At 42.1% G+C, this 24,931-nt stretch overlaps 3 protein-coding genes across 6 annotated transcripts in view; 2 read left to right on the forward strand and 1 right to left on the reverse strand.

Moving 5' to 3' along the window:
* The window catches only part of kank1a (KN motif and ankyrin repeat domains 1a), a 47,598-nt gene extending 44,134 nt beyond the window's left edge, over window positions 1-3,464 (forward strand). For all 4 annotated transcript variants that reach the window (XM_031870518.1, XM_031870519.1, XM_031870515.1 and 1 more), the window contains exons 9-12: window positions 1,203-1,345; window positions 1,844-2,044; window positions 2,292-2,390; window positions 2,479-3,464. In XM_031870518.1, the coding sequence (XP_031726378.1) occupies window positions 1,203-1,345; window positions 1,844-2,044; window positions 2,292-2,390; window positions 2,479-2,541 (506 nt within the window). In that variant the 3' untranslated portion in view covers window positions 2,542-3,464. The remainder of the gene's footprint in view (window positions 1-1,202; window positions 1,346-1,843; window positions 2,045-2,291; window positions 2,391-2,478) is intronic.
* Window positions 3,465-3,968: 504 nt separating this feature from the next.
* Window positions 3,969-8,753, reverse strand: LOC116396181 (cilia- and flagella-associated protein 157-like). Its single transcript, XM_031870618.1, has 9 exons — window positions 8,587-8,753; window positions 7,356-7,627; window positions 6,919-7,072; window positions 6,469-6,736; window positions 6,239-6,360; window positions 5,819-5,969; window positions 5,403-5,554; window positions 4,941-5,099; window positions 3,969-4,591 (listed from the first exon to the last, which is right to left on the reverse strand). Exons 1-9 carry the CDS (start codon window positions 8,751-8,753, stop codon window positions 4,495-4,497), a joined length of 1,542 nt encoding a protein of 513 aa, XP_031726478.1. The 3' UTR covers window positions 3,969-4,494.
* Window positions 8,754-10,531: 1,778 nt separating this feature from the next.
* dmrt1 (doublesex and mab-3 related transcription factor 1) overlaps window positions 10,532-24,931 on the forward strand; it is a 24,219-nt gene continuing 9,819 nt past the window's right edge. Inside the window, exons 1-5 of the mRNA XM_031870535.1 lie at window positions 10,532-10,753; window positions 11,784-11,946; window positions 13,051-13,208; window positions 18,883-19,069; window positions 19,287-19,289. Of these exons, the coding sequence (XP_031726395.1) occupies window positions 10,532-10,753; window positions 11,784-11,946; window positions 13,051-13,208; window positions 18,883-19,069; window positions 19,287-19,289 (733 nt within the window). The remainder of the gene's footprint in view (window positions 10,754-11,783; window positions 11,947-13,050; window positions 13,209-18,882; window positions 19,070-19,286; window positions 19,290-24,931) is intronic.

A 24,931-nucleotide genomic window follows, 5' to 3' on the forward strand; every position in this document is an offset into this window, starting at 1 on the left:
ATCTTTGTTCTGCTTGAAATGCAGATGTGGTTTTGTTTTACTTCCTCAACCTCATCAGACGTCCTGAACTCTCCACACTTCTCTCCTCCTGCTTCTTTTCATCTTCCTCTTTAAGATATCAGAAAGTCAGCAGTGACTCAGACACTTAAAGGCCTCTAGCTAAACTTCTTCTCTGCTCTCTGCTCTCTGTCTCACACATACTCCCAGAATCAGCGACGCTTACTGTTTATAGTCGTAAACTGTACGTCTGGTGACAAAGAGGTCCGTGGTTCCTCTGTCTCTCCTTCCCTTCCCTTCCTGTCTGCATCTCTACCTTAACTTTCAAATGACCGGTAACCATCTTATGGGTTTAAAAGATATCAAGGCATCCATCAGTGTGCGTGTGTGTGTCACAGTCCTCTGAAGCTCCTTATCAGGCTACATTCTAAGCCCGCCCACTTTTTAGTGGTCCAATCAAACAAGATTGCTAAATGCAGGACTTTTACTAACACGAGCGTTTGTACAGTGTGGAGTGAGTACTTTTACTTGCACTGGAGTGTTTTTACAGTGTGGTCTGAGTACTTTTACTTGCACTGGAGTGTTTGTACAGTGTGGTCTGAGTACTTTTACTTGCACTGGAGTGTTTGTACAGTGTGGTCTGAGTACTTTTACTTGCACTGGAGTGTTTTTACAGTGTGGTCTGAGTACTTTTTACTTTTACTTACGTGAAGGATCTGAACACTTCCTCCACCGCTGCCCTGCAGAGATCTCCCTGAAGGCTCAATAGACTGTGATGAGGTCCCGGCCACTCAATGCTCCAAAAAGCCTTTTGTGTCCTCGTGCTCGGTGACAGCACATCCACCCCCCTGCTCCCATTGTAGCCTTTGTCCTCCCAAAGACCTCTCCTCCCCTCAGTGGGGCAGGGCCGTCACAGCTCTCCCCCGTCTGATGGCTCTGATGTCTTGTCTCTCTTTGCAAAGGATGCGTTCAGACAATATGTTCCGGTCGCAGGACAAGTCTCAGGAATGACGCGCGTCCTCGTACGTTACCGTGACGTTGAGTGACTGACGGGCAGAGACGAGTCAATCACAGACAGTCGGACCAAACAAGTGCTTAAAGACCACCCGCACTGAAAACGTGTTCCCCTGAGCTGCTGCAGAGTTTTAAACATGGTGTGTGTGTGTGTGTGTGTGTGTGTGTGTGTGTGTGTGTGTGTGTGTCAGATGTCTGTAACGTGAACCAGCAGAACAAGGCCGGGTACACGCCCATCATGCTGGCCGCGCTGGCCGCAGTGGAGTCGCCCAAGGACATGCGTATTGTGGAGGAGCTCTTCAGCAAAGGAGACGTCAACGCTCGAGCCAGCCAGGTCAGTGACGGGAGGGGTCAGAGGTCAGGAGGCAGCGGCAGGCCGACAAACGTGTGGTTCAGGTTTCAATGAGCAGGGAGAAGGAGGCTGTGAGGGCAAAGATCTGTTTAGGAATCAAGCAGGTTGAAGATAACGACGGTATTTTAAATGGCTTAAAATTAGGTTATTTTTGTGTTTCATTCATAGATCAGAAGTAAACCAGATGACGCACAAGAGTCCCAGTTGAGTTTAGCTGCAAAAGATTTTATCAGAAGTATTTTTACGCAAAAGAACCAAAAATAGATCTTTGGTGACACCAAGTGGTAAAAGAAGGTAACTTTTTAGTTTAGAGGGAGAAGATTTTATGCTCGGTTCCACAAATGTTGCTAAAATTGCTCTTTACTTCTCTTCTTATTCTAGTTTAATAAACCTCTTATTATTGATCTTTCTCCGTTCCTCTTCCTCCTTGAACGAGCGAGTTGAAGGTGTTAACAGAACCTCTCTGTTTTCCCCTGTCAGGCTGGTCAGACGGGTCTGATGCTGGCGGTGAGTCACGGCCGGATGGACATGGTCCGGGCCCTGCTGGCTCACGGGGCCGACGTCAACGTCCAGGACGACGAGGGCTCCACGGCGCTGATGTGCGCCAGCGAACACGGACACGTGGAGATCGTCAAGCTGCTGCTGGCTCAACCCGGATGTGACGCCACGCTGAGCGACAGCGTGAGTAACTAACAACATGAAGTACTGCACCGAGGTTTGACTGAGACTTTACTTGAGTTTTACACTTCTAGTGGGTCATAAGTGAGGATTGATTTGGATTATTTGTGTTCGTTTTCAAGAAAGTCCTACTCATTCTGCCTTAACTTTATCTCTCATATAATGTGCTGATCACTGCAGATAAACAGTTTAGTTTGTGTGACTGATCTTTTATTCCTTGTTTCTTCCCCTTTGTCCTTGTCTCCTCCAGGATGAGAGTAACGCTCTGTCCATCGCTCTGGAAGCAGGACACAAAGACATTGCCGTGTTGCTTTACGCACACGTCAACTTCTCCAAAGCCCAGTCGCCTGTATGTCCTCGTCCCTGTAGAGCACCCTGTTCTTCTAGTTTCACGTCTGTTCACATGTCACATTTACACTCGTGCGTTTGTATTCCAGGGGACACCTCGACTCGGCAGAAAGACGTCACCGAGTGTCACTCGGAGGAGCATGTTTGATTAGAGGCCCCGCCTCTCCCCACAAACCCTGCGCTGCTATTGGTTCACGCTGAACGACGCCTTTCCCACAGCTGGATGGGGGACTTCATCCCACGCACCAGCCAACCAATGAGATTCCTGGAATTATTTTTTTATATATATATCTATGTGCACACTCACGAGCCCAAAGTGCCCTTTTGAGTATGAATGTAACCAGCTGGTGCCTCCAGTCCCGTCGGATAACAATCAGCAAACCGACACAAATTACACGACTAAATACATTTTTTTTGTTTCTTTTTTTTTGTCCGTTTCTTTAATTTTTCTAATTTTCTTATGCAATTTGACAACTTTTTTATTTTAAATGTCTGAAGCTCAATGTTGATCATTCAAGAGCACCAAAACATTTGTGATTATTTTTTCTTTTCTTTTCGGTTCGCATCAGAGTAGAGACAGATGGAGAATAACCCACCCGCATGTTAGAGGAAGTACTTCCTGTATATATCGCTCGCCTCGACATCCCGGCCTCACACATGTGCGCCCAGCTCTCTGCAGTACATGTGCAACTCATGTGGATGAACGCACCGACGAATAGACGCTACCTAGAACTGGAGAAATTGTACTTTTATACGAATCCTTTGTATCTATTTAAAGAGAAGAATCACAGTATTTTGAATATTTCCTATTACTACTTAACGACCCATGAAGTTATATATTTATCAAAGTATAGTTTTTAATGCAGATATGTATTTCTTTGTACATACGGTGGTCATTAGAGTTAAGTTTCTCTCTTTTTTGTGTGTCCATTTCCTTCCCGTCTGTCTCTGGTGTGTAATATACGCTGTCTGTCCTCTAGTATCACGGTACTGACTGTCATCCTCCAATGAGAAGTGAAGTGCCTGAGACTTCGCCATATAACAATAAACACCAATTAAAGAATGCAGATCAGTGTCTCGGCTTCATTGTGATCCACACGTCTGTGATGAGTAAACATTGAACACATTTAAGAGAAAATAAACAGTCTGTTTTATCTCGGGTTTCTACCTGGTTCTCTGTTCAGCAGAAGAAAAGAGGCTATTAAATACATTTTTTCCACTCCAAAATATTTTATTCTAGACAGACAAAATGTTGATTTAACATTTAGCAAAATGCTATAAAAATCAATGAAAAAGGTGCAAAAAAAACAAACATTTAACACATCTTAAATTGTGTTTTTAGACTAAAACAGTCTGGAAAACACAGCTTTACATGAAAACATACATATTGTATATAATATAATTATATATATATATATATATATATATATAATGTGTACATTCTTCTAGAAGTGTTGACCAGAAACGATGACGATCAAAAACAAAACATAACATTTCACCCACATTCATAATGTAGAAGTTTAAAGAACTTCATGTGAGCCAATGTTGGCACAACTTGAGTTACTTTGCAGATTTAGATTAATAAAACCGATTTAGATAAAACTTTATTGATCTCCGGGGGGAATTTACAAGCATCCCATCAGTATATAAATTAATTCAACGTTAAAGTGAAGAACAATCGATGACTGCATCAATAATCTAAAGTTTATGATTCTTTAATGAGTACTTTCTCTTTTGGTACTTGGTGTCAATACTTCTGTACTTGAGTAGTACATTTTGAATGCAGGACTTTAACTTGTATCAGAGTATTTCTGTACTGCGGTGTTGCTACTTTTACTTAAGTAAAATATCAGAATACTTCTTCTGACGCTGTTGGTTGCACGTCACATGAGACGAACTGAGTTCAGTGACTCTTCTCTGCTTGAGCTCCCTCTGCTCTCAATGTTTGTCATTATTTGTAACGTGTGGCACTTAAATAAGTCATTTATAACACAATAACTTTGATTATTTGGCAAAGGACAGAAGGTAGATGGAGACAACATTTAAACTGATCGGACATACAAAGAGTTTTCCCCAACATGAATAGGAAGTGAGTTGTGTTCGTGTTATTTGGGTTTAGCGAACGAGTTTCTGGAGGTCAGAAGTCTGACGGCTGAATTCTTCTGGCTAAAGCAGCCGGCTGTTTTCTGACTGGACGGCTTCCTGAGAGGACGGAAAGAGCAACAGTAGAATCACTGAGCAGAGTCGTAGAAAAGAGCGTATTTTGTAATTAAAGTGACATCAATTCTTGCAAAATGTGCAAAAATTTTAACTGACAGTTTGTGAATAAAGTTTGTAAAAATCTAAATGATAGAAGCCATTCATCTAAAATAAGGGGAATAATGACTTTTTGGCAATTTTTCCTCTCAAATTAATTTTTTGTTTGTAAAAGGAATCCTAAATTTAACACAAGATTCTTTCCACCAGAGCCCGTTAAAAGTTTTTGAAGTATAATGTTCTGTTTCTACGTACGTTTTTAACTCTACGGTGCTCCTAAAGTAGCTGAACAGACCTGAGCAGGGGCACGTGGGTGCTGCTGGACCCGGCTGCTCCCGTCCTGCAGACGATGGGTTTGTGTTTCAGCATGGGCCGGGGTATGAGGCCGAGATCGCCCGGCCTGTAGCGGGCCAGCTCGAACTGAAAACTCAGAGCCAGGTTCGGGCTCACGCCTCTGAAAAGACAGGATGATGGTAACAAAGCAGCAGTTTGGTTTCACTCTGCTGAATATGACAGAAAGAGATATTTAACAGAATTGTCCCGTTGTGATAATCAGCCTCACTGGGAACATCTGAGACTTTAATTTCATTGTTGTGATTGGATCATCTTGCAAAGAAATCCACCCAAACACCTCTAACAACCTTAGATTGTGTTCTATAAGTAACTCATACTATCGTGTCACAGAGGAGCCACTAACGAGCTTTGAGAAAAAAGCTAAATACTTGTGATTGCACAACAACAGATGTCATCCAGTTACCCGGAGGTCTGCAGCTCATCCAGCTGGTCGCTCTCAGCGGTGGAGGTGGCGAGTGTGGGCCGGTCCAGAACCACCAGCAGCTTCTCCATCAGCTGCTTCCACTGCACGGCAGAGTCCCCCCCCTCCTCCTGCTGCTGGTCTGTAGGTACGTCCTGCAGGGAACAGAGTCCACGTGAGCGATGTCGATCTTAAGCTTTATCGTGACAGTTATATCATTTCAGGTTGCAGGCAGCAACTTTACATTTGGTTTAAACTAAATATTCCGCCTTCTCGTCCAGGCATAGCAGTGCAATAAACCAATAGTTTAGCTCGTCGACTTAAACTTCTCTAATTTGTTCTAAAATAAGATAAAAGTCTGCCGAGATGACAGACCACCTTCTCTTGAGTGTCCAGATGTTCCTGATGTTTAATTTTACCATCAGGGCTTGTCTGAGAGCCACGGCGGCTTCCTGCATGACGCTCTTCATCCTGCTCCTCCTCCTCCTCTCCTCCTGTAGCTCCGCCTCCAGCCGGCTCACCTGCACTCTGTTGTTAGTGCACCGCTCGGACAGCGAGGCCCGTTCCTGTCTGAAAACAATACAGTGAGGCCATATTCAGGTGTGAACCGGCTTCATGACGTCTGCATCCGTTCTCACGACTGATGTGTCTCAAACTATGTATTTACATTCAGGACCATGAGTGAAGCCTCTGTATTCTGACTGGTTTAAGTCTCACACCCACTCTGCTAAATGTGTGGAGACGTTCTTGTTAATTGCTCTTAACACTGAAATGAATGTGACATTGTAGGAAGCCTGAGTCAGCATTATGTGGACCGTACAGACGGAGTAAACTTTGACCTGAGGGCCTCCATCTCAGCCAGGGCTCCCGTGTGTTTGGCCTGAAGCTGCTCCAGTTCTTGCCTTCGGTCTTTCAGCTCCGTCTGCAGCTGCCGACACTTCTCTGTAAGCTGCTCCGCCACCTGATGGAGGGAAGACATCGCGCATGAAAACCCCATCGAGTCTACATCTATCCTAAACCTGCAACGCCCCACTGGACCCGACCCCCTCTCTCCTGGTACCCTTCTTACCTTCTTGCGGACGCAGCTCTTGCGGGACGTCTCGCTGAGCATTTGCTCCAGGATGTCCACATCCACGCTGAGCCGAATCTTGCGGTCCCGCAGGGCCGAGTTCTCCCCCATCAGGGACAGAGTCTGCTCCGACAGCTGGCCGATCCGAGACTTGACCTCGGTGTTCTCCTGGAGGGCCAACCTGGTCGTCTGTGGGACCTTCTGGTCCACCAGGTGCTGCACCTCTGCCGCCATGGTCGCTACGTGGCTCTCCATCTCCTTCTCCAACCTTTGGGGTTAATAATTTAGGCGGAGTATTTTAATAAAACTGCAGGCTTTTGGGAGATAATTAGACATTTGTTTATTTTTAATATGAGCCCTGTACATAACAGCTCTTTACCACACATTATATTTTAATTTCCTCATAGCTAGAATAAGCTACAATAGCAGAAGTCAATCAGCAGTCTGAACCTCTTCTTGTCCAGCAGTGCTTTCATCTCCAGGTTGTGGATGGCAGCTTTGTGTTGCTCCTCCTGACTGACCAGCTGCTTCTCCAGAGACTCCATGTTGGACGTCAGCTGCTCCTTCTGCTTCTGAAACTCCTCCAGACTAGCCAGCCTCGCCGCTTGGAGAAGAGAGGAGAGGAGAGGATTAAACCTTGATGGAGGTTTAACTCAACCAGTGAGTTTGTTTCTGCATCCAAGTTGTGTCAAATGCAGTGTCCAGGTATCCAAACTGTTCATGCTGTGAGAAAAACCATTCTTCCTGTGATACCGGTATTATTTTCTCAATTAAATGAGTATGTCTCAGTTTTATGTGGACAAAAAAACCCATCAAAACCCCAGAAAAGTTCCCATCTCAAAGCCATCTTCATGGGACCTTTAACACTCTGGTTCAACCAATCTCACTGAGCGTCCTGTTTCCTGCGTTGAGTCCTTCGGTCCGGTCTTGGTGCTCTTTCCTCAGCTGACCGAGCTGCAGCAGCAGAGCCTCTCTCTCCTCGTCGGCAGCCCGCCGCTGACTCTCCAGCTGCTCCGTCAGCTCGTCGGCCTCGGCCTCCTTTTCCAGGACGGAGCGCTTCAGAAAGTCCACGACGTCCTTCTTCTCCTTCTCCAGAGAACTGTACTGAGAGCTTAAGTCCTTCTTCTGCCTCTCGTGTTGGTCGCATTTCAGCTGGTACCTGGAGGAGGAAGAGGGTCACGGAGGCCCGACGGTTCAGGAAAGCATCTTTAATGATACTTACAACTATATACATTTACTCAGGTACAATTTTAAAGTACTTGTACTTGAGTATTTCCATTTACTGCTGCTTTATACTTCTATTCCACTAAAATTCAAAGGAAAGTATTCTAATTGTTTTCTCCACTACATGTATGTGTTGCAGATTCAGATTAATAATACAAAATATAATCAACAAATTAATGATGATGTAACTTTATAGATTAAGATAAAACTTTATTGATCTTAAAAGGGAATTATAACGCTATGCAGCAGATAAAATGGTTAAAATTAGCCTTTAAACAGCTGCAACATTGAAATGATGTCCACACTAATGCATCAATAATTATAATACAGTAGTGTATATTACTGTGAAATCAGCTTTTCTGCACAATGAATACTTTAACTTCCGGTACATAAAGTATATGTTGATGCTAAACTGTTTGTGCCTTTACATGCATGATGCATGACTTTAATTTGTATAAAATCTGAATCTGAAAAGTTAAATAAATGTAATTAGTGGAGTAAAAAGTACAATATGTCCCTTTTAAATTGTAGTGTAGCTGAAAACTGATATTCAAGTGAAGTGAAAATACCTCAACATTGTACTTTACTGTACTTCACTGCACAGTGTTTAGTACATGTACTTAAGTACTGTTCACCACTGGTTATACTGTGTTATGACTAGATATCTGCATTATTGTTGTAGCTTATATACACTCTTAAAGAGGCATGCATTAACTTTAACTACCAAAGTGACCTGAACTGATTTTTAAATCCAAGTTTGAAGAACACTAACAAAGTTATCAACGCATTTACTACTATGAACATACTGTCACATAAAGCCCATTAAAGTTAGTTAACTTTAACTTATATATAACATATAACATATACTATAGGATATAGAAGCGTGTGTGTCACCTCTCCACCTGCTCGTTCAGATATCGTATTTGAGTCAGATACAAGTCCTTCTCTCTGTCGTCAGACACGCTTTTAGCTGCACGAGTCGACGAACTTTCCTTCTTTGATGTTTTCTTGACTTCGTCTCGTTTCATGTCGTCACTTTTCTTTTCCTTCTTTTTGGGCATCGCGTGGTCCGAGGAGCAAGTTGGTCTGTCGCTAGGCAATGCTGCATTCAGGGACTCCTCGGAAAGTTTACTTCTTCACATGTTGTACTTTGAGCTTCAAGAGGATGAAAATGTGATCATTGCGTTCATACTTTTATCGTTTTTAAATGTTTTGAAGTTTGCACGAATATGTATTATAGGTATGGTGATTATTCTAATGTTTTATTGCTGGTTTAACATTATTAACATGCTGTAGTTAATTAGATTTTCAAAATCAGATTTTTTTTCTCTGGTATATAAAGTCATCACAACATTCCGTTAGGCCATACAAATTAATATAAATAAATATTATTATTAATAATACAAATTAAAAAAATAATTAAAAATAAATAAATAATAATATATATATTTTTAAAGCAAATGTGTATTCTAAAACAGAGTTACAAAGTACTGTGCAATTAAAACAAATAATACAAGTAAATAAAATCCCAAACATAAGCACAATTAAAACGAGATAAAACAATACACAACAATACCATAATAAATACTGAATTACACTCCAATAAACACACAAACAATGTTTCACAGGCTACATTTTAAATCAGTGTGTAGGTCAACTCATTTATTTGTTGTGTATATTGAGAGTTTCTCAAAAACAATTTAAGGATACGAAATCTCTGCTTATTCTTTTCCACAAAATAGGTAACATAAAATAATCATCTCTTCAAGCATTACATCTGTCACTGTCACACTATGTTATGCTTTTTATTGTTAGACTCTGTTTACAAAGTTTATCTAGAAAAGATAAACCCAGTGGTGTGGCCATGACCTCTGACCTCCTCTGCCCATCTTTTGGTTTCCAACTCAGTGGCTCCCTCCAGTGGTATGAGCCAGTATTGCATGCTGTTGTGTACATTTTTCCTTCATGTCATTAAATGTCAGCTGCTCATCTTTTCATTTGGGACACTGACCTGACTGCTGCTGCTGGATGGCTCAGAGAGCAGTCATAATAATAGAAAGGTTAAATGTGTTCATTACTGCGTTATAATCTATCATTATTACCATATGCTGTAGAGGCAATTAAACTCAGTGTTGTAGCACCAGAACCCTCAGCCAATGAAGTGTAGCAGTTATTTATTCAGCACTGTTTAAATGCCTGCTTTTTAATTGGTAACTTTTCATTTTAATTGGGTGTGTGTGTGTGTGTGTGTGTGTGTGTGTGTGTGTGTGTTTCACCTCACTTCACTCCCTGCCTATAAATCCTCTCGGCTGACTGTGTGAACAGTGTGGAGGTTAATTCACTTCCAGCTCAGTCAAGCCTTGTAAATTAATAAGAGAGAGTATTAATCCACCGCGTAGCATATTCATGAAAAGAAAAAGAGCTACAGTAAATACATTTTAGTGGGGTGATATTCAGATATTACATGTACGTTGAGAGCAATGTGTACATACATGGCCAATAGAGCTGATTCTGAATGATTTGAAGAATTGGGGTGTAATATTTAATTGTGTTTTACTAATAATTTAAGTGTGAAAAGAACCAAACATATCAGAGTGAGAGCAGCGTGAGTGATGCCAACTGTCCTGCCAGTTTTCTCCCCCGCGTCCAGTTCGTTTCCTCCCACCGGTCACAGCAGCATGGGCGGGGAGAAACGGTGACCTTATAGCCGGAGGCCTGGCACCAGTACACGGCTTAAAGTCTGTCTGCTCCTGGGTATAGGTTTAACAGTTAGCACCAGATTTATTTTGTGTTGTTGTTGTTGTTGTTGTAGTTGTAGTAGCTTCTACTTCCAGCGGCCATGAGCACGGACAAGCAGAACAAGCAGGTGCCGGAGTGCCCCGGATCTCTGTCCCCATCCAAAGACCACCAGAAACCCCCGAGGATGCCCAAGTGCTCCCGCTGTAGGAACCACGGCTACGTGTCTCCTCTGAAGGGCCACAAGCGCTTCTGCAACTGGAGGGACTGCCAGTGTCCCAAATGTAAACTGATAGCTGAGAGGCAGAGAGTCATGGCGGCCCAGGTAACCGTTTTTTTATTTTTATTTTTTAAAAACGATTAGCGCGCGCGGCTAACGTTAGCTTGAGCCAAACTCAAAAGTTAAGCTTTTAAACGTGAATATTTTACGTAAAAACAAGTTGTTTCTACGGTGTGAAACGGGAAATACAACACGTAATTGTTTTAGATAACATTTTGATGTATGCTTGTTTTATTTTATTTATTTATTTTATTTGTGTACCAACAAAGACACCTGAAGTGTCAACCTAGCTAGCTTAAAACCTGCATTAACTAGCTGTCGTAAACCTTAAACCGTTAAGCTAATGTGTGCTTTATAGAAATGTTTTTGTATATTGTTACACTCGTTGCTTACCGCAAACAGTTGATACACATATTAATTAAAAGTTATGCTACATATATATATATATATATAGCAGCTACATTATTGTGGTAATTTGCTTTGTAACTGTAGATTGTAGCTTTGAAGTAACAGTTTAGTTTTTTCTTTTCAACGCCATTTTTGGGTAGGCTCATTTATAGCTATGTTTTTTGTGATTAAGTAAATCCATTTATATATTTTAAAACTATGGCATGTGGCAAACACACTGGTGTATAGATAGATAGAAGTAGATATATAAATAGATGGTAGGCCTACTTTATGTATCCCAATGTAAATTTGACAGTAGCACAAGTCACATCAGTCAAAAACAACCAAACAAAAAACAAACATATTTATTTAATAGTGGTTAAATTAGCTGAAAAAAGCATCCAACTGAGGCTTTTATCTACCGTTTTGTTTCATAATTAATTAAGCATTTGGTGTAGAAAAATTCAATTTCCCAGAGACCAATGTTACATATTCAAAAAATCCCAACAAATTCTATATTCGTGAGAGAACTATAAAGTATCACAATTATTTACTTATTATGTATGTATGTATTATTATTATTAAAATGTTTTATCATTATCTTTGCATTATCAAGCAGGTGAGTCTGTCATAAGTCATAAGTAGATCCGGGTAATGTTTTGTTTTTATTTCCTCTCCTCCCCTCCAGGTCGCCCTGAGGCGGCAGCAGGCTCAGGAAGAGGAGCTTGGGATTTGTAGTCCGATGGCTCTGTCCGGTCCCGAGGTGATGGTGAAGAATGAAGCTGCAGCAGATTGCTTGTTCTCTGAGGAGGGAGGAGCTCCTTCACCGACTCCTTCTTTTGCTGTCACAGGTGAGTTATCGTGTACTGTGTCACACTACTAATGTAGCCGATAGCTGATTATACAGCTGCACAGGTCTTTCTATGGGTGTGTGCGCAACAAACAAAACATTTTTTAGTGTCTCTTTAGTCTACTCTTATTGTAAAACAATAAAACACCCAAAAAGTCAAGAATACTTGACTTATTGACTTAAGATATCATCAATAAGAGACATTTTCATGGGAAAATCAGTGAAAATCAAATTTGATTTTGGTGGCAGCGGCATGAAAGGGCCCTTTGCCGTCGGTGGAGGCAGACACAGATATGGTGTTCCATGTCGCCCTGATAGCAAATGTTAGGAGGTAGGAATATGACTGTGGTCAAGGCTGCTCGTGTCTTCTGCTTTGTGTTCATGTGAGGGTGAACCGTAAGTCTCTGGCTTGGCAACAGAGAGGAAAAAACTGAACTGGAAAAAGGAGTCGAGCACTCTGCGATTCGGTGATGACAAGAGGCAGAACAGGGACAACAAATGTCATTATCTTTGGCGTCGGAGGTGCACACAGTGTCTTCATTGTGTAAGGGCGAAGGATCAGGGTCTGCCTGAGAAGAATGTGGCCTTGTTGATAAGGAAAGAACAACGGATAATGAGCAATTGGATGATGATGATGGTGATGGTAATACTCTACCAGAGAGGGCAACCCACATTCCTGCATTGTGTTGGTGTGATGTGGTAGGTCGGCTAATTTTGACGTCAAAAAACCCCTCCCACCTGCAGATGGTGCTGTTGATAGCGATTTGAGCTGTAATGGGACAGCCAGAGAAGTTCAAGTCTCCTTGTCCTGTTTAATGATCCATCAAAAGATCTACTGCAAGCCGAATAATGTCAGGAAATACTCAGCTGGGAAAATAAACACCTAAAAGTCAGCTTGAGCTCTGCTGTTGGGTGCATAATTCATAGTTTTACAAATTTACATATTATTAATCCAAGTTACTAACCATAATTTGTACATAAATGCATGCACGTAATCCTCAAATCCATATTTCAAATGCGATAATGATCTAAAATCCAGCCGCAAACGTCACACTTGAGCCTCTGAATTGATGTCGGGTATCTTATTTGTGTTGTTTTTGTCCAGGCAGCCGGTCAGCTTTGTCTCCCAGCCCGTCAGCTGGTGCCCGGGCTCACAGCGAGGGATCGTCAGACCTGCTGCTGGAGACTTCCTATTACAACTTCTACCAGCCGTCACGCTACCCAGCCTACTACGGCAACCTGTACAACTACCAGCAATACCAGGTGACAAACAACAACCACTCCGCTGTTTGTTAATAACAGTCAAACTCTACCTGAAGCCTTTTTTAAAGGGCTCAAAGTACTGTCGGTATATCACATGCTGGTCCTTTCTGTTGGTTACCTGTAATGTGGTGAGGGTTTTGTGCCACTGCAGGGGAAACGTATGTGTGCCTTAACTACAATTCATAATCTTATTTAAATTGGAAATACTGACTTGGTAACCAAAAAACATTTATGTTTGCTGAAGTACTCAGAATCCTTTCAATACAAAGTGTAAGTAGTAGTGAAAGTAAAAAGGCAGATTGTTAGAAATGTCTCTTAAACATCTGTTCTGTCCCAAAGTGATGTTACATACGAGTCTCTCTGCTCTGTGTTAAAGGTGATGGACTGGTGTCAAGTGTGTGTGTGCACGTATGTGTGTGTGTGTGTTGGAGGGGTAACTTTACATCTGAGCTGCTTCATGCCACAGAAACAGGAGATAAGCTGCTTAGCTACGAATCCCCTCAGCATGAACAAGGCTTACTTTCTATTACCTCATCAGATAACTTGTCACAGTAATATGAAGCGAGTCAACTGTGTGAAGGCACAGTTGGAAGAGACGGACGTAGCACCAAATATTAGTCTCAGAAAATCGTCTGTCACACCAAAATGATTTGTCTCTGGGATGAAAAGTAGTCAACTTCAAACCCCTAAAACAAAGTTCCAGTCCAGTGTGGTCCTATAGCCATGAGCTGAAGTGACCTCAAAATATACTTTAAAGTTACTACAAGGGACTTTCATTGTGTGTTTACTTCGGCTGTCCCTGTGGACTAAAGTGGTAGTATTTCTGAGCACCAGAGTCCTTTTTAGAAAACCTCTCATTTCACTGCAGCAGGGTCTGACAGTCTGCTCCTCTCGGTCCTGGTTCTGGTTCTCTCGAGCCTCCCTTCCCTCCAGCGGGCCCAGCAGTACGGCCTGGGTGTCCTACCGGGTGACACCGATGACGAGCATTAAGAATAACTATATAGAAATAGAAACTGAGCCTGTTTCATAACCAGTTAGATCTGCAACATAAATCAGCACATTTAGGAAGCCGGAGCCAGAAAGTATTTTGCATTTCTGCTTGATAAACTATTGATCAATTATCAAAATGTATTCTTTTTCTTGTCACATGAATTAATTAACTAAATAAAAGTCATGTGTCCTGGTATATAACAGACTTACAGAACACAAAGAGAAAGCAAATTTTATTTTGAATAAAAAAAGGGAGGAGGCGTCACTTTGATGTGACAGTGATGTAACTGGTGCATGTGTAGTCAACCTTGTGGGCACTAGAAGTTAATTTTCTTTTACGTGTGGAAGTGATTCATATCATTTTTTTTTTTATTTCTTTGTTTTCCTTCGAGATGGATGAGAGTGTCTGCTTTAATGTCGGCACTTACGGTACAACGTAGGACACATCGGGGAGACGGTGCCCAGCGTTCACCCGCCTCATTCACCCATCTGTGTGTTCACACTGATTCATGCGTGAATGTATCTCTATTGTGTCAAACTGGGATGAGCTTGTGCGTGATTAGAGCTATAACTCTCAGATGAGGTGGGTTGTTTTTTTATGAACAACATTTGTCGACCTCTGCTCTCTCCTCTCCACTCGCTCTCTCGGTTTCCCCTCAATAGCAACATCTAGTTTTGGGGTCACTGCCTCCGCTAACCTGCCAGCGCACAGCACGAGAGCCTGAATTGCAAAGGTTAATGGTATTGTCTGTCGGCGGAGGAGCAGGCCGCTATGCCTCGGCGCTCGAAGGAGAAAGTGAGCACATTAATGCTAATCAGTTAGCACTCTTTAGCATAATTTAGCCATCCTCCTTTGTGATTTATGATATTTTTAGTGAAGTTGAGAGGGCGACGTGCTACGGTTATTCAAATTCAGGGACTACTTTATTTGATTTTTTTTTGCATGAAGAGCTCATTATTTGAAGATGAGTTTCAAAAATTGTGCCACAAACACACAGTTGCACAATTTTTAACTAGAAAGTGAAGTTGTTTTTATTGCCTTATCTACTGGCTAAAAGAAAAAGATTTCCTCCTGTGTCTCCTTTACCCGTCCTAAACCTCCACAATTTAAAGGCTTATATCCACTATTTGCATCCCCAACTGAGGTGATTATCCTTGAGTTACTCAATTTAGATTTTGTCTCCATATTTGCTGTTGAAGCACTTATCGCTGTGGTCTCTCTGCTCCATCCGGAGAGCTGTGACGTCTTTTCTCTTTGACTTTCTGTTCACTGAGTTAGTTTCTGAAGGTGTCGCTCTAATCTCCGCCATAACATCTGGTGAAACTGTAATTTTCATATTTTTAACAAGTATACAATTAATACAAATTTTGTTATTAAAATAGCAATTCTCACCTTCATTATTTTGAGTTATGTTGCTCTAGAGCCTCATGCTGGTTTCACACAAGTGTTGATGATAGAGAGAACCGTAGTGGATGTTTATTTATCTTAATAGTTATAGCTATTTATCTGCCGTTATCTATTATTTTGCAAGTACATCTGCAACTCACTGCCATATTCTTAACACTGAATTCCTAATGTATTGCTAGTTAGTTTGCTCATTTATTGACCTAAATACCACAATACGAAGAGCTAATACAAATAGAACAAATGTACAGAATGAAATAAAAACATTCGGTCCAAAAAATATTCCACACAAAGTACAACATTACACTGACTTCTTGCAAGATCTCAATTCATTTGTTTATTTTGCAATTACAGTCGATGGTTTGCAGCAGATTTAGGTTCGTAGTTTGTTGTCTTCTGTCAACCTCTTTGAATAAACATTTCCTTAAAATCATGACCAATCATTCTAATCTCAACGATAGTGATTATCCTAATAAGGTGATCTGTAGGTGTTGGGCTCTTCACGCTACTAAATCAAAAACCCCACAAGGAAACAGTGTGATCTTTATCAGCGTAAGGCCATCTACCTCCTCTCCTCTCCTGTGCACTCAGTGGTGCTTGGCTGTCATGCAGGTGGTTGATGATAGTATAAGGGTGGTGTAGAGCTTCCAGACAGGAGATGGTGCCAGATAAGAAGACCGGCCCCTCTCAGGGAGGTAAGGAAGCCCCCCCAGGAGTCTGCAGGCTAGCCAGTGAGTGTGGAGGAAGGACTGTGGATGTGTGGCAGCGTTTACCTCAAGGCCATTTGTTTACCTTACTCATGTTCTGTGCCATGAACATGCATTTAGAAACGGAGGTCTGAGGGTCTTCATTTTTCAAGTCATCCATGAATCTCACAGCCGGACTGTTGCTTGTGCAGAACGCCTCTCAGAATTTATCTCAAGCTAAAATAAAATCCTAAAGATGCAGATATGCCGTCAGACGTGCTGTTTCTGCCTTAACCACCTCCTCTCTGATATTCTGTGTAACACTACACAGAATATGAGGCTCAGCTTGGTTGTGGGGTCACTGTTCAGTGGGATTTTTGGAAACGTAAGATTGAATTTCCTTTTTAAAACAACTGAACGGTGACTCACAGGCAGCTCATGGGGTAGAAATGAAGACGCTTAATCAATTGTATGAGGTCGAGAAGTAATCTAAAAGAACACAAAAGGCAATATGTCAACAACAGTATGCGCACACACACGAAACAACATTACTGTAGAGCTCAAGTACTGAGAGGGTGTTATGTGTGTTCTGTAGCATATCTGACGTGATGAACACTCCCAGGAAACTGGTATTGGTTTGGCCTTTGGCTGTTGGGAGGATGGTAGTAATAGACTCACTTTAGAGGTATTTCCACATAATGTTACCTAACATGTTCAGTGTTGATATAATTTACTGGAAAACCCATGACCCACCTGAATAGTGGGTAGTACTGTATGAGAGGGTCTTGAAGCTTTGACTTCTCAGGTGCATTCCCGGGAACCGTTAACCTCATTGATATATTTAGGCTTTATGTGTCAACAGTGGTGGAAGAAGTACTCAAATCTTTGACTTTTTATCGTGTGGCTGTGGCTCAAGGGGTAGAGCGGGCCGTCCTATAATCACAAGGTTGTCGGTTTGATCCCCGGCTCCTACTGTCTGTGTGAGGAAGTGTCTTTGAGCGAGACACACTGAAACCCAAGTTGCATCCCAGGTGCTTCACAAAGACTCATTTCAAACCAAATCCAAAGTCGCGTACTGAGTAAAACATCGTCTACAGCCCCACCGGACAGACGTACGGCGTCGGGAACAAAAATGGGCTGTCATATCACAGCTGAGGACAAATCGCGCCACATCTGGGATGCCTCTTGACGTCCCAACGTTGACCACTAGAAGCACAAAGCACTCTTAACGTGCACAGCTGTAAACATGGCGAAGCGAAAGAGGGCCGATGTTGCTGGTGCTGCTCGGTGGAACCGTGAACTCCGCCAAAGGAGGTTAAGTTTTCAGTTTGGTTTGTTTGTTTGTCAGCGGGATTACAGAAAACCTAACGGCCCGATGTTCATGAAACCTGGTGGAGGGGTGTATCATGGGCCAAGAAATCATGTCTGTGAACCTTTTTCAATAAGCAAACTTTCACTGGGACAGTTTTGTTTGTCTATATGTGTCCTGCAAACCGTAAGCTTATCGTGCACTTTCAAGACTCCAGTCCAATCTCTATTGTATTTTTCACGGCCTAATACAAGAGCAGAGTGTAGCTTAAATAACAGTTTATAAAGCTGTCGCGGAATTGATGGTGTGGACAATACGGGTGACATATTACAGGCTGACAGAAATCAAATTCCATAAAAGTGAAATTGAAAAGCCTCCGCGAGGCGGCCTTGCTGCTGAGTAGACGGCTCGTTTTAAAGTTTTCAGAGGGCTGGAGAAAGCCAGCGCTGCGTGTTGCAGCCCATTTTTCGAACAAGCCTCGGACATGTGAACTCGGAACCGCTGATATTATTTCATCTCTGTCTTTTTTCTTCCTGGCAGGTTAGGCTGTAACGTGTTGCCTGTGAATATCTGATGGCTGATTTGGAGGATTGTGCAGTCAAACACATGTGAACAATAGTATTTATATTGTATTAGAAAATTCTGGGGGTTATGTAGTTTGTTTATAAAATAAATACCCGTATGCTGCAATCTAAACTAAAATGGTAAACATCCTCTTCTTTCAGCTTCAAAAAGTGGAAGATTTGTTGCTTTTCTTTGTCATTTGTGATATTAAATTGAATATTTGGAGATTTTGGACTGTTGATCAGATCAAACAACACATTTGATGACTTCACCTTGTGTTTTAGGAAATATTTCGCAATTTTCTGATATTTTTAATGCTTAACAATTGTTTAATTGGTTGAGAAAAGCAGATTAATTGATAAAATAAGTGTTAGTTGCAGCCCTATTGTAGTTTCATTCTTGAAATAACCAAACATAGAGTCACCAAAACCCAACAAGAGTCTTTGTTGGATGTAAGAAGCTCTCCTGGACCTGTACTACGAAGCGAGTTCAACATACCCGGGGTATCTTTTGGTTATCTAGTTTAACTAACCGTATCAGCCGCGATCCGTGCTAAGCGGTTCCACGAAGCTGGTTATCAACTTGGTACGTCAACCCAGGGTTTCTCCATCTGGTTATGAGCGCGTTCACATAAAGGTGCAGCATAGAATGAGTGAGAAGAGAACCTCCATCCCAGAGTTAACCCTGAAGTTACGTGTTTTTGTGTCGTCTTGTATGAAGCAGATGCCTCATGTTGATGGCCGCCTGTCCAGCCACAACATGTCCTCTCAGTACCGCATGCATTCCTACTACCCAGCAGCCACCTACCTGACTCAAGGCCTGGGCTCCAGCACCTGCGCGCCGCCCCTCTTCAGCCTGGACGACAACAACAACAACAACATCAACTGCTCTGAGACCATGGCAGCCTGTGAGTGACACACGGAGACACTCACACACACTTCTCAAGCCCCATAAAGTTTTATCCAGACTTTATCTACAGTGTGGTTAAGTACATTCAAGGGAGGATTGCACTCAAGTTTAGAGCGCCATAAAAGTTGTAAGATGAAATTCATCTAAAGTGAAGCTTTTTCACTTTTACTATACTTACTTTTTTTACTTTACTTCAAATGCACAACTGTGTGCAGCAGGTCTGAAAGTTGAAAGTTGATACCCACTTCTTATTTACAGTTATTCATGGTATTTAAAAAAATACATCTTTTGTCTTTAATTTGAAGTCGTCACCGAAAAAGTAATCAATTTTAAAACAACCACAAAACTGTCCTGACAGTGCAGCTCTGTTTGTTGTTGTTTGAAGATGACGCAGATCTGATATCTGATCTCTGGCTCTCTACGGCCAACGACCTGAGATTGAGATCTCTGCTGAGCACGGCTGCCTGGATTCTCAGTCGCTATGAATGGGGGTAAATCAGATTGTGTGCGTTGCTTAATACGTTCAATAAAGTATTCGTGGAACTCTGCAAGGAATGTGCGTAACTGCGCGATGAGAGTGAGATAAGAGGGACGATCCTGCACGATGCAGAGACACATACTACAGTAAGTGTGATATGTCAAAGCCTGGCTGTGTGGTTGCAGAATGCAACCAGCTGAATACCCCTCAGCTCACTTCTCTCTTTCCAAGGCTGTAATGTGAGCCGCCGTTGGCCTCGCTCAGAGGCCATCCTGACCACAGTAACACTACTTTAGGAGCAACAGAAGTCAGGCGGATGGCGATGCCACGGTTGGTTTTTCACTCTGTGGCTCACGTTACCGCAGTTTGACAAGCGTGTCGGAGACCTACGGTGGCCTTCAGGTGACACAAAAGCATGAAAGGCTCAGGGTTTGGTTTGTCCGTTCTTGGCTACTGTAGAAACATGGCGGAACACTATGCTGGTCTTTTTTTTTACTTAAACTCCAGTCGTCCTACCCTCCCGACACATTCAGGTGTGCTGAGATATGTTTAAGTTATGCGGAGCTTTAAATGTGTAAAATCAGGCTCGGCTCTTCTTATTATTAACCAACTCTGTCCGGTGTTACCTGGTTTGTCTTGAACAGGTTGTGATTGACAGAAGACAGGTCCTGTTAGTTGTCGCTTTTTATTTTCTATTTTATTTAGAATTAAATAAGAGTGAAGAATCCTAAAAGGATTTGTTCTACTAATTTATTATCTTTTAATGATGTTTCTTTAAAAACTATAATAAAAATACCATCCAGCATAAAACGAGGAACAAAAAGGTAATTTTCCTTTCATGAATTAAAAGATGAAGGTGATCAGTTAAAGAGCAGTGGTTTTGTATATTATTACTCATTTGTGAAGGACGTAGGGGAAGAGCGTCACGAGCACAACATCAACATCCTTCTTTTGGTGAAATAAACTGCTGACGCCACCAGCATCACAAGACCCCCACATCTTTCCTTTTGCCTGCATTTGTTTATGACTTTCACCTGTACGTTTCCCGTGAGGGTCCCGAGCCAGCGCCCCGCCATGAGTCTCCACGCTCCATTACAAGATGACACTCTCCGCGGGTGGTCCCACAACCGACTCCAAAACCAGAGAAACAAAACACCTAAATCAGTGTTTTTCTTCTGGCTTGTGACCCTTTAAAAGGACACAATATTTACTTGCAGCACCTCGTCACAAGTTGCAAAAATTTTTGTTAAGTGAAGTTTTATTCTAAATATATATCTTTTATCTTTTATTATCCTGAAGTGTTTATACAATACATAAAGAAAAATCAACAGAGATACTCACTAGTGATAAAACCTCCAAAATGCTACTGAGTGACTGATGGTTAAAGTTTTCCAGTCTTTGGGAATCAGTTTTTGTTCCCATTATCATAATGATTGTACATCATAAGACTGTGATAAAGAGTCTTAAAATTAAGTCTTTGTGGTGGATTGTCCCTCTTACATCTATATTGTAAGACAGGTCAAAAAACATTATAACAAAATTAATCTTAACATTGGACACAAGAGTCTTCTTCTTTGATTTTGCATCAATTACAACTTGGAGAACTGCGGGATAACACTTACAGAAATAATACTTTTGAATAATCCATCTTTGGCATAATTAGAATATTTTTGAGGCCTTGAGGGGTAAATTTATCGAGTATTTCATAAGAAAAAGGCAAATAATTCAGACACGGTGGAGGAAATAGTCTGTTTTGCAGTAGAAATGTTTCTTCTTTCTAATTCTGTTTTGTTTTACCTTCATGAATATCTGTACTGTGTCTAACACTGTAGTAATGTAATCAGAAGTAGGCCCTGCCACAGAATGGCATTCCCATAAAACAATTAGTTTTCAGTATCTTTTGTCAGACAGTGAGAGGAAGTTTTTATTGAGTCAGTCTAAACATTTGGTGTCTAATTGGTGCAACCACTGTCTATTTCAGTGTGTGTGTGTGTGTGTGTGTGTGTGTGTGTGTGTGTGTGTGTGTGTGTGTGTGTGTGTGTGTGTGTGTGGGTGTGTGTTTGTGTGTCGTATCTAAACAGGAGGCTTCCACCGACTGAAGAAAAACCCTGTTGTTTTATAAGAGCCTCTGTGTCTCAGATGTCTTTTCCTTGTCTGAACAGTTGTGTGTGTGTGTGTGTGTGTGTGTGTGTGTGCGCGTGCCAGGAGTCCTGGACTGTGTCCTTGATATTGTTCCAACTCATATCTTATCAGCCGAGTCCAAATCACTCTGCAGGGTTATAAGCATGTTGTTCTTGTAGAGCTTCACATAATGAACTCCTTATCTTTTTTATTGCAAAAAGGCACAGTAGCTTTTTAACTTTTTTATTTTGCTACTACTGAGTTATTATAATCTGAATTACTATAATGCAGTGTCACTTATCCGGAGTGACATGGGGATTTATTTTCATATGCAGCTGAAACGATCAAAAGTTCCCAGAGCACACGGGGACGTCTTGAAATTTAAACAGTTTGATACCCTAAAAAATATTCAGTTGCCATCAAGAAAGACTGAAACCTGCAAATATTAACGCTTGAGAAGCTGTAACAATTCAATTTTTGTCATTCTTGTGATTAATCGATCATCAAAATAGTTTCTGGTTAATATTCTGTTGATCGACTAATTGATTAAGCGACTAATTGCCTAATTTTGGAATGTTGGTTGAATAAAAGAAGTAATTTTAAAGACAAAATGACAAATCAGTTAAATCACAGATTAATGAGCAGATTTATTGACAATAATTCCAAAGTCACTAAAACAGTTAAAGTAAGGAGAGTAATGTTGTTTTAATTTAACATTTGCTTCAGCCACATCTCCTTTTAATCCGTGGATTCTTTCGCTCTGGCCGAACACGTCGTGAACCTCCGGATCATCCGAGAGGAGGAACTACCCGTGAGCTGTGAGCCTACCTGCCCTCCTCCTCTTCTACCTGGCTGCCAAACAGCGGCCCGTCAGATTTATCTCCCTCCCAGGATACGGCTAATCAGTTGGCCAAATACAGAGATCCAAATAACCTTCAGGAGTGCCACGCTGTCCTTTCTCCTCCTCCTCCTCCTCCCCAGCCCCCCCCCCGCTGTCTCCGCAAAATTGCCTTCTGGAGTTAGTGAGCGGGAACAGTTAAGATTTACAAACAATGATGAAGCTTGTCATGCGTCTTTCTCCATCCGTCACGGCGGGCCGGGCGGAGCTGTGGGTAGAGCCGTCCCGGTGTTCTTCATAAAAGCCAGCTCTCTGTGAAATACGCCCCCCCGACCGGCCTGTTTACTGCCCCGCGCCCGTCAGCAGCACCGCCGCCGTAAATCGCAGAGCGGTAGGTGACAGCGCAGTCCATCAAACTCACCCCCACCACCAGCACCTCCTCCTCCTCCCTCCATATATACACACACAGAGACACACACACTGTTTCTCCACAAACACTCACTTGTTCACCATGAGGCTCAGATGAGCTGCCTTAAAAGAGTTATGGCTGTTTCAGTCTTACGGGAGAGACGGCAGCTTCAAGCTGGGAGTCTGTCGGTGTTTACGTTCTCTCTTTCTTGTCCTTGTCGAGATTCAAAATTCAAAACTGCTCAAAGTTTGTACAGCACAGCAACTTTCCTTTCACGTAGTTCTTCTTCTTTCTTTCTTCTTCAATATTTGTTCTAATATCAGACCTCCGCTGCTCCGGCTCTACGTTTGTCTGTTTTGTTATATTGGTGTCAGCACGGAGCGCACAGTCATTTAAATGCAAATCAGATCGTTGAGGTATTGCAGATGTTAATCCTGCTAATCGATAGACCTGTGTGAGCCCATTAAGTTAGAAATCCATTACTATCTTTCTAGATGATATTCTATTGATTTCTTTTCTTGCTTCAATCTATACTGTACTGTACACCAGAGTGAGTAACTGCGTATGAAGTCTGTCGTTTCGGGTTCTCCGCCTCCTCTGGAAAAAAGAAAAGGAGTAAAAAAAATCAACAAAGTTTCTTTGTTTCTTGAGTAAAATGGAATTTACCTGCTTTCAGATCAGATTACTTCAAACTCACACCCACACACACTCTCTCTCTCTCTCTCACACACACACACACACGTTAACATTTAAGGAAGTCCCTCTACACACATAAACACACTGCATGTATTTGAACACCCACACATACACACTCGAGGCCACACTCATTCTGGTGATGTCAAAAAGGACTCTCACTCTTTCGGATTTATTAAACCCGAAACGAATCGGTACTTCCAACTCAAGAGGTGACCTTTTGTAAGGAAGTGCTGTTTCATGTCGTGTAGCAGCAAGAGTTCATTTCCTTTGGTCTCTGACAGGCTGAGAACATCACTCAGCTCACTGCATCTACTCTGTGTTGTGAGGAAAGCAAAGCAGAGAAGACTGTGGGTTTGTGGTGTGATGTTTTCTCAGCAATCTCTGCAATTACTACTGTATCAGCAAGTGTATTACTACTCATAGCATTACGTTGTGGCATCTCTAGTAGGATGGCAAAGTTTAGATTCAAACACGTTAATGTGACTTATATAGAGACAATGATTATATATCCTAGTCGTCAAAAACAAGTCATTTTTCAACCAAATCTAGTCGGGTTTTAACTCCTAAACAATCCCTGTGTTCATTGGGATTCATGCATATGAACAATATCTTTGAGATTGCTTTAATGAGATTTCTGCTCAGTGTTGACTTTGGCCAGGACACAGAAAAGATGCATGTGGAAATTCCTTACAAATGATAAAAGTCTGCAAGTTCTCATGTTGATGAGAAAGATGAGACGGTGTGGCGGATAAACACAGTTTTTAGTTTTGAGTACTTTTTTATCACCTTTTTTCGTTCAGTAAAAAACCCAAAACCTTTAAAATGAGATTTGTCTCGTAGGCTAATAAACCCCAGAAAGTATCCCCAACAAATGAATGCATTCTGTTTGAGGCAATGACTCGATTCAACCTGTAAATAAGAGCCAGCAGCAGAGAAAGTGACCCTGCTGGGGGCCCGTCAGGGCCCGTCGGGGCCTCATTGAGCGTGTGGCTGATTGAGTGTCTCTCTTGGCTCTTGGTTACAGTGGAGAAGTCCTGTGTGGCCCCTCAGATTGTCTTCCCTTCCCTGCTGTGCTGCTAAGTGCCCTGAGAGCCTCTAGGGCCCGTGGATGGACTAAATACCAGTGTAATTGTCTGCTCGGGGCTCAAGCACCGGTGTAATGTGTTGTACAACACCACCATTAACGGGGCCTGGGGCTGTACACGCATTAAAGGGCCGGGGCGGTGTAGTTTATGTCCTCTTCCCTTCACACTCACACTCACACTCACACACTCTCTCTCTCTCTCTCTCTCTCTCTCTCTCTCTCTCTCTCTCTCTC

The sequence above is a fragment of the Anarrhichthys ocellatus genome, unplaced genomic scaffold (assembly GCF_004355925.1).
Source record: "Anarrhichthys ocellatus isolate YVR2014 unplaced genomic scaffold, GSC_Weel_1.0 scaffold53, whole genome shotgun sequence".
NCBI lineage: Eukaryota > Metazoa > Chordata > Actinopteri > Perciformes > Anarhichadidae > Anarrhichthys > Anarrhichthys ocellatus.

Coding starts and splice junctions, on each gene's coding strand:
- LOC116396181 (XM_031870618.1), bottom strand. CDS start 8,753: ATGCCCAAAAAGAAGGAAAAGAAAAGTGACGACATGAAACGAGACGAA. Junction 7,628..8,586: donor CTGAACGAGCAGGTGGAGAG/GTGACACACACG, acceptor TTCCTCCTCCAG/GTACCAGCTGAAATGCGACC. Junction 6,361..6,468: donor AGAGCTGCGTCCGCAAGAAG/GTAAGAAGGGTA, acceptor TCCCTCCATCAG/GTGGCGGAGCAGCTTACAGA.